The sequence below is a fragment of the Limulus polyphemus genome, unplaced genomic scaffold, assembly GCF_000517525.1.
Source record: "Limulus polyphemus unplaced genomic scaffold, Limulus_polyphemus-2.1.2 Scaffold3431, whole genome shotgun sequence".
NCBI classification, from domain to species: domain Eukaryota; kingdom Metazoa; phylum Arthropoda; class Merostomata; order Xiphosura; family Limulidae; genus Limulus; species Limulus polyphemus.
In genome coordinates, this window is record NW_013669041.1 from 42,059 (window position 1) to 51,466 (window position 9,408).

At 29.8% G+C, this 9,408-nt stretch overlaps 1 protein-coding gene across 1 annotated transcript in view; it reads left to right on the top strand.

The window, feature by feature from the left end:
* Nucleotides 1-9,408, top strand: part of LOC106469338 (carnitine O-palmitoyltransferase 1, muscle isoform-like) — a 66,093-nt gene that overhangs the window by 20,122 nt on the left and 36,563 nt on the right. Inside the window, exons 2-3 of the mRNA XM_022397835.1 lie at nt 1,742-1,892; nt 8,666-8,802. Of these exons, the coding sequence (XP_022253543.1) occupies nt 1,752-1,892; nt 8,666-8,802 (278 nt within the window). The 5' untranslated portion in view covers nt 1,742-1,751. The remainder of the gene's footprint in view (nt 1-1,741; nt 1,893-8,665; nt 8,803-9,408) is intronic.

Here is a 9,408-nt window from a genome sequence, read left to right on the forward strand (position 1 = left end):
TATCCATCCATACTACAGTTTATCTGTTATACTCCTTCATAACCTCTTACTATCTATCCATCCATACTACAGTTTATCTGTTATACTCCTTCATAACCTCTTACTATCTATCCATCCATACTACAGTTTATCTGTTATAAACTCCTTCATAACCTCATACTATCTATCCATCCATACAACAGTTTATCTGTTATAAACTCCTTCATAACTTCTTACTATCTATCCATCCATACAACAGTTTATCTGTTATAAACTCCTTCATAACCTCATACTATCTATCCATCCATACAACAGTTTATCTGTTATAAACTCCTTCATAACCTCTTACTATCTATTCATCCATACCACAGTTTATCTGTTATAAACTCCTCTTAAACTGTTACTGCATTATTATATTATATGAATGTAAAAAGTTAAAAAAAGATTTAAATATAGTGTTTAATAGTAAGAACAATGTAAATTAAAAGAGAGAGTGTTTAAGAAAATCCACTGATTAAATAATTAATACTGTGTTAATAATATGAAGTATGTTATTTAGGTTTTAGGTAAAAACAGTCTGATATATTTGAGAATATGGTGTCTAATGGGTGTGATGAAGAATAACTCTCTTCATGTTGTCGGTCCAATAACAGTTTAATGGTGCCTGTAGCTTGTACTTTTTAAGAAGACATTGTCAAGTTTAAATAATCATTAATATTCAGTTTATTTTGTCAAGTATTTTAAATGATACTGCAAAATTCATTAATTTGTTTTTTCCAGTATCATAATATTTCACAGATTTTACAGTTTTCTTATTAATTCAAAGCTCTTTCAAATGTACTTCAAGCTGTGTTTATACTCTACAGTTATGTATGATTAAGTAATATTTTTATTAAGGTTCTGCAATTTCATAATAACTAGTGAAAGTTGAAGTGTTGCGTTTACTCGGAGTTAATCTTTGTGGCCTCGAGTTAATTGAGATAACCTACTTATGTTATCATTTGAGCTACAGCAGTCATGTGTGTTATGTTTTTTCTTGTTGAAATATATATTGTATATAGAGTACTCGGTGGTATATATATATTCTATTTTTTCATAGATTTTATGCACCTTTAAAGTACGGATAATGCACAGTGTAAGGTTTACACAAGAGCTTTATCTCGAAACCTTGTAACAATTGTAACTGTAGCTGCACAAGCTATATGTATCTACAAGTTAATTTGTTTTAATAAAAAATTTAGTGTAGCATTAATCCACGAGTAACCAAACAATAAGCTATTTAGCCTTCTCAGAGTTTTCACGTCCACCTTATTGTGAATGTTTTTATGTATAACTACCATGTGGTTGCAGTAAAACTTTTACACTTGATTGTTGTAAGGAAACCTTTATTTATTTATTTATTGTATCTAAGTGTAAGTTACTTCATTATCCATGATTCATATCTCATCAACATGTATACGTCTAGAACAGGGACCCTCAGGATGTTCAGCATCATGTCTGAGACCCTCTCACCATTACTGAATATCTTAACAGTATTGTGTTTATTATATATTTGCCATAGCTCCCCCCCCCAGCAGTTTTGGAACTCCCATTCTAGAATGTTTTTTTTATGTACCACTTAAATTTAGATTTTGTTCTTCTTATAGTTTTTATGTTTTTAACCATTTTACACCAAAGTCCAAAATGTATCCTTAATCTATATATATATATTTTAATCAACATATTGATCATGAAGTAGTATTTGTTTTTGATTGTCCTGCAGGTAATCGACAATGGCAGAGGCTCATCAGGCTGTAGCTTTCAGTTTTACCATCACACATGAAGGAGTGAACATAGACTACGATAGAGAAGTACTTCATCTTGTATGGCAAAGTGGAGTTCGCTCGATCAAGAAGAGAATTACCAGAATTAGGGTAAGTTTAACATGTTATCAATTAGTGACATATTGTGTGCACACATCATAGTGTTTAATTTAACGAGTAATACTTTCATCATAAAACTGATGACATTTATATATTAAAACTTGAGAGTGAGATAAAGGTACATGTCACACAAATCATGACTCCTTTCTTTTTTTAAAAAAAACAACAAACAAAATTATATGGTTCATTTATCTCCCTTCACTCACCCACTAAACCACATAATCTTATTTTCTCTTTATATTGAAGGTTGAATAAAATAGTTTGTAACATTAACACCAAGCAAAGTATTTGTTCTCTGGTTGAAAGGACACAACTTGGGTAATGGGTTCGAGGTATTCCTTTGTTTGTGATGTTGTTCACATGCATATTGTTTGGTGTATAATAACACTAATATTAATAAGTACAAAATACATTTTCTCCAAAAGTGACTAGTCTTTTAATTTTGAGTAACATCTGTTGATAAGAATCACAATTATGAGGTTGTCTGACAGATACTATTAAATAAATAAGTGATAATTTTTATAGATCATTAATACTAGAATGGAACAATCGAGAGTTACATTAAAGTATTAAAAAAAAATTTAAATTTATGAAATTCAGATTCTTCATCTTGGGGTGTATGTAAGTTAAATGTAATAGTTATAACTTAGGGTGTATGTAAGTTAAATGTAATAGTTATAACTTAGGGTGTATGTAAGTTAAATGTAATAGTTATAACTTAGGGTATATGCAAGTTAAATGTAATAGTTATTTTTTTAGTTAATGAAGTTGTGTGTTTATTAATAAAGTGATGAAATAGTTCAACATCATAAACCATACAGGAGGATAGTCTTTCATCACAAGTTTGAAAGACCATTACATTAGTGTTATTTAGTTTGAGTAAAAAAATGAAGTTAATTGATCCCGTACTGATAGAAATTCATTTCAACTTTTAACTTCTCTAGGTGTTAATATGAAATAAACCATGTGTTTGGATACGAAGTTGTTTGTGTAATGATGTGGTATTTTTTGTTATGTAAATGTAATGTTTTTTTTATTAAATATTTATTATGTAAATGAGGTTCAGAACATTTATTATACATGAAGGTGAAAGTGGCACAAGGTTACCTGCTGTCCTCGATTTAAAATAAATGGAATATATTTGTTACTTGTTCTTCTTTATGGATTACAAAAAAACTGTTGACCATCTGTTTTGTACATCGTTATACATTTATTTTTATCATTATTGACTGTACCATACTTAACTCGTTCTTGAGTATTTGAAATCACTCAACATACACGTCCAATTGAATTGCATGATATTTCTGATGTGCGAAGAGACTATATTGAACTATCTTTCACAAACGGATGTTGAATTTGACTATATAGGGACATGAAGAAAGTTTCCAACTTCCTAGTAATGTTTTGGTAACTCCAGTTTCCATGTAACCTCTGACCTTTACTATCAAGAGAAATCTGCTGGTATTAAAAGAGTATTTATTCAAGGGAATTGTTAAACACATGATGTAGATGTTTCTGTAATGTGCTCGAGTGGTATTGTCTTTTGTGAATTTTTATTTAGTTATGCATTTTTTTAAATTTGGAGTTTCTTACCCTGACTGAATCTTTTTTTTTTCTTATCTAATTGTCCATATTTCCTGGATATTCAAACTATAACTTTTGGAACGTGGAAATGTTATTGAGAAAGGTATCATTTGAAGTCCTTGCTAATACTAACTTCAAATGTAAACCTTACAATAATTTTTATAATATTACAGACAATATCACTGTATAAGATACACTATGTAAGTATTTATTTTTTTATTAAACAAAAACATCACAAGATTTTGATTGAAAATTTCTGTCACAATTAAATTAGTTTCTTAAGGTTTTTATTTTGTGTTCTAACCACACATACATCATGTGTTTATATATGTGTGTGTGTGTGATACAGTTGGAGTTTGTGTGTTTATAGATACAATTTTTTTAAGAATACAGTGGATTAGTAATTATTGTTTTTTGTGGCTAATCTTGGAATGAAATAGATTCTGAATATTTTGCAGTTATGTGTGAAAAAATAAAGTATTTTAAGCGTATTGCACAAATATAGTTTTTGAACTTATGTGGATGTCTTCCATTTGTTGTTGAATAAAACAAGATTTTTAGATGTGATATACTTTGTAATTTGAAATGTTTATCTCAAATAAATTTTGTGCTTTGTGATATATCACATTTAATTTTAACTGTTAGGAACAATTCAAGATGATGAAAATTGTGTATGTTTTTTGTTTAATTTGGTGTAAGTCAGTTGACAGATAAAATATTTTATTGGTAAGCAACAAAATCTAAATAATTTTAGTTAGTGTATCATTTTGGTTATATACATTAAGGTTAACAGTAATACAATCAAACATGAGATTCTTAGTTGTAGGTTTTTACAACACAATTATGTATTGTTGAGTTTAACAGTAAGATTCTCAGTTGTACTGTATTACAACACAATTAAGTATTGTTGAGTTTAACAGTAAGATTCTCAGTTGTACTGTATTACATTAGAATTAAGTATTGTTGAGTTTAACAGTTTAACTCAACTGATGTTTTAAGTTATAGTTGAATTTTGATAATTAGTTATTTACTTACTGACACTTAACATACATGATGTTAGATTAAACCCAAAATATAACAGCTTGGAGATAAATTCATTTCAGTACAATATTGTTTGCATTATATATAGTTATTTTGTAGTTGATATAAAACTAATAAAGTTACATTTAACATGCATACAGTATATACAAGTTAATTACTACATTGTTATTCTTGTAAATATAACTGAGTCATATGAAATGTTTATCCTGGCAGCCGTATGGTTTAAGACACTAAGGTGGCAATGTATGTATTATTAGTTGTGTATGTATAACTCACTGAATAAAAAATTGTTTACATCGGTATAGGAGTTAACTGATATTAATCCATTCATTCCGTTCACATGACCTTGTTTTACAACGTGATCCTTTAACTTAAAGTAAGACTTGAATACTGTATTTTTACAAACTTGGACTTTTGCCAAGAGATTAGGGAACAGAACTAAATTAAGATTGAAAGTGCTATGGTATTGTAGTGGTGGTCTGAACCTGTTTGGAGGAGTATTACCTGGTAGAACTCACTTCACTTGTGTATTTAGATATTTGTTTAGTTGTGTAAGAAGAAGAGAAGTACATGAACAAGTTGTTTACATGTTGATTTAGGTGTTTGTTTAATAGTACTAGAATAAGTGAAGTACATGAACAAGTTGTTTACTGTTCATTTAGGTGTTTGTTTAATAGTGTCAGAGGAGGGGAACTACATGAACAAGTTGTTTACATGTTGATTTAGGTGTTTGTTTAATAGTGCTAGAATAAGTGAAGTACACCTACAAATTGTTTACATGTTTATTTAGGTGTTTGTTTAATAGTGTCAGAGGAAGAGAAGTACATGTACAAGTTGTTTACTGTTCATTTAGGTGTTTGTTTAATAGTGTCAGAGGAAGAGAACTACATGTACAAGTTGTTTACACGTTCATTTAGGTGTTTGTGTAATAGTGCTAGAATAAGTGAAGTACACATACAAGTTGTTTACATGTTTATGGTGTTCATATCAGTCAGTTTAAGTGTGGTCAGTGCTCTACTTTTTTAATACTTAACACACTCTGTGACATTGCATTAAAATATTTATCACACTTTGTGGTAGTTAGTTAAAATATATAACGTACATACTGTAGCAGTTTCCTAGTTTTATGATACAAAAGCGTATGTAACATCGTTACTTCTGTATAGTGTCTCTCATGACAAATTTTGAGTGGTCAGTTGTAGCAACAACCTACATGTGTAGTGTTTGCCAGACCATGTAAAACTTTGTAATATTAACACACCATCTGTCCTGCTCCAACTTGCAGATGTGTGAGCCAGATTGGGGCAATGTTTTGCTATACCTGTCACTTTTTATCGATTTTATTGCTTATTTAATCCAAGATTTTTTAAGGGTGTAATGTGCCCTTATATATTTGGAGTACATTTCACAACTTACTATGACCAACATTTTTTTTATTGATATAAAAAACTTAAATACCTATGTTTCCAGACATAAAACATCTTTTAATATTTTAATGTTTAGAGGGATGGTATGAAGAAAATTCAGATCTATCTCTTGTTAACAGAGATACTGGTTGACAACCTCAATTATTACCATTTTAGCCATCAGATGGCACGATTTGAAGTTAAATCTTTATGTAATTGCCACAGTCTGTCAGACCCTTGAGAATGACTATTGGTGTCATATTTGAAATATTGGGTCGTCGTTATTCTTTTAACTATTGTTATTTTAAATTGATTCTTAATGAGTTAATATCAGTTAAATAAAATAATAAATCTCAACATCACATGGCCACCACAATGGATATATTTCTTGGTAAGGATTAAAATTTAGTAAATTCTTGTTTTCTATTTTGTACATCTTGCTGTACTTTTCCTTAGTCATGAGTTTTTTTTTTATGATGAAATAAATTGCTGGATTACTATTATTTCTAAAACTCGCCAACAGATGGCATTATTTTCTCTTTCAAGGACAATAATATTATATGCAGTGGTTACAGTTGTAATCATGTGGACATAAATACATTTTGTATTGTTAATTCAACCACTTATATTATACAATAAAGCAGCCTTATCTTTATGTAAGAATTAAAACCTTTATTAACTTATGCCTAATTACATCCAATGTGGTTGATTTCTCAAAAAAATAAATTAAAAAATAGTAAAATAATGATTTCAAACATGCATACATGATTGTAACCATAATGTAAAGAGAATATTAATTGATAATACACATGTTACAATATTATATTTTTTGCATAATGAAATTTGTTTTATTTCTATAAAAGTGAAATAAGACATAAAATGAAAACATATAATGAAATTTGTTTTATTTCTATAAAAGTGAAATAAGACATAAAATGAAAACACCAATGTTTCCACGTGCACAATAACTTAATTTGTATAAGATTAAAAGAAATATGCTCTACATGTTTTGGTTTACAACATGGTCCACCATTTTCAGGAAAAAAAAGAAAGGCACATGAGGTTTGTGTACGTACTTGAGTATATGTACGAGTGGTGCTTATCACTGAATCGAATTCCAGAAACGAGTGAAATACTTAAAATGTACAGAAAATAGAATAGTGTGTAGTGTTAAAAGTTCTTTCTATGAGGCGTAAAGATGCCAGAACTGACACTAAATTAAAGCAACAACTACCAGATGAAATTGTTTTCATGTAAATGTTTTCATTATGGATCAAAATGAAACGATTCGACAAGAAAGACTGTGGATTGTACTTACTTAGCAGTGGAAGTGTTCTTACTAGTGAGGGAGAGATTGAGGCAGGTTTTTACAAAGTTTGACATATAGTTGAGGAAATGATAAGCTACGTAGTAGCTGTGAATATACAGTGATGTTTTTTCTATAAATGTTGGATCATTGTATTTGCTTGTACTTAATAATTTAAAAGAAAATAATCTACTTTTAAGCGTACATTCATGGAATGAAACGTGATGGTGAATTTCTTTGAGGTTTTTATTAACGCATTAGGATGCATCGAAAATATAAATTTCTTGTATCATTATCGGTAGGGTATGCGATTGGTGCCTCTTAATAGTAGTAATTATGTGGGTAAGTTTCAGGCTTCTAAAAATATATCTTGTACTGCGAGTGGGGGGTTATTTTCCTTAAAATATCCGTAATCGAAGTATATGAGAAATCAAAGTACCATAACTTTGATGTGCAACATTTAGCTGATTTAGGAGTTTATATCCATGAACTCACCATGAGAAGGTAGTTGCATGTCGAGTTCCACCCATGCCCAACTAACTATTCTTCCACTGGGCAATAGAATTACCGGATTATGTATTGTTTCTTAGTGTTAAGTTTTTCATGATTTTGCGAGATTGAAGTTTTGGTTTAATGAATCCCTTTCTTCTGCACAGGCTCAAATAGCTGCTGAAGCTTCTGTTACTCTTTTAACATGCCTTTCAACTGTTTGTGTGTGACACGGCATGCTGAACTTGGCATGAAAATTGGTGTGTTATCTTCATTAATGAAAGACAGCAACTGTTCATTGCTTATATTTTTTGTAAGTGGTGGCTTTACTCTCAGTCCACATTATTATATCAGTGTAATGTTGTATTAAAATTTGGAAGCACAAACTGTCTCTTTGTGCTAGAATGTGAGGTAGATCCAGCAGCTAATATTCTACGAAGAGCAGGTTTTCTGGGTGGGCAAAATATGCACTTGCCTGGATTACATTGGAAGCGGTGTCCTCATCTGTTTATTTATTTTAGATGTAGAAAGTGCAGTAGTAGCAAAATAATCCAAACGAGTCGTTAATTAACTATTTAATTTGGTGGAGAGATGATACACTTTTGTTTTTTTTCAAACTCTGGTAGTTTGTAGCAGTTGAACGTATAATTGGAGGAATTTCATGCTGCATAAGATTAATTCTTACAATAAAAGGCAACTATTGCACACCCCACTGATTAGTGATTACAAAATAAGATGTTTGACTAAGTAAATTTGATGCACCCTAATGTACCTCGGTAGGTGGGTATGTTTTTCTTTTTATCAGCTGATATTTTCATTATTTTCTTATAATTAATACTAATTTTCTTTCCTTTTAACTGTTGTTCTTCAGTGAATAAAATAATATCCTTTCTAATCATGAGCGATGTCGTAGATCATGGCTGGTTTTTGTTTTCCAGAACAACTTCCATAATGGAGTATACCCAGGATCCCTCAGAAGCTTTTTTGTTATTTACGTCATAGTTGCGTCACTGTATTTTGCTGGAATTGACCTTTCCTATGGATTAATTAATTATTTCGAGTCGTGGATACCAGGGTAGGCAGAATTTTAACTACATTAAATCTGTAAAAAGACTTTAAAACTATTGTTTTATCGATTTAAATTGATTTTTTGATTAATTTTGAGGATTTAGTAGTTTTTAAGTGTAGTAATTGAATGTCTTGTGTCATTTCTGTTTTACATACATACATATATATATATATATATAAAATAAATTAATTAAAACTAAATATTCATGAAATAATCTGTTAATTAAGTCACACAAAGGACAAAAGGAACTTTAATCTGTTAATTAAGTCACACAAAGGACAAAAGGAACTTTAATCTGTTAATTAAGTCACACAAAGGAGAAAAGGAAAGTTAATCTGTTAATTAAGTCACACGAAGAACAAAAGGAAAGTTAATCTGTTAATTAAGTCACACGAAGAACAAAAGGAAAGTTAATCTGTTAATTAAGTCACACGAAGAACAAAAGGAAAGTTAATCTGTTAATTAAGTCACACGAAGAACAAAAGGAAAGTTAATCTGTTAATTAAGTCACACGAAGAACAAAAGGAAAGTTAATCTGTTAATTAAGTCACACAAAGGACAAAAGGAACTTTAATCTGTTAATTAAGTCACACGAAGAACAAAAGGAAAGTT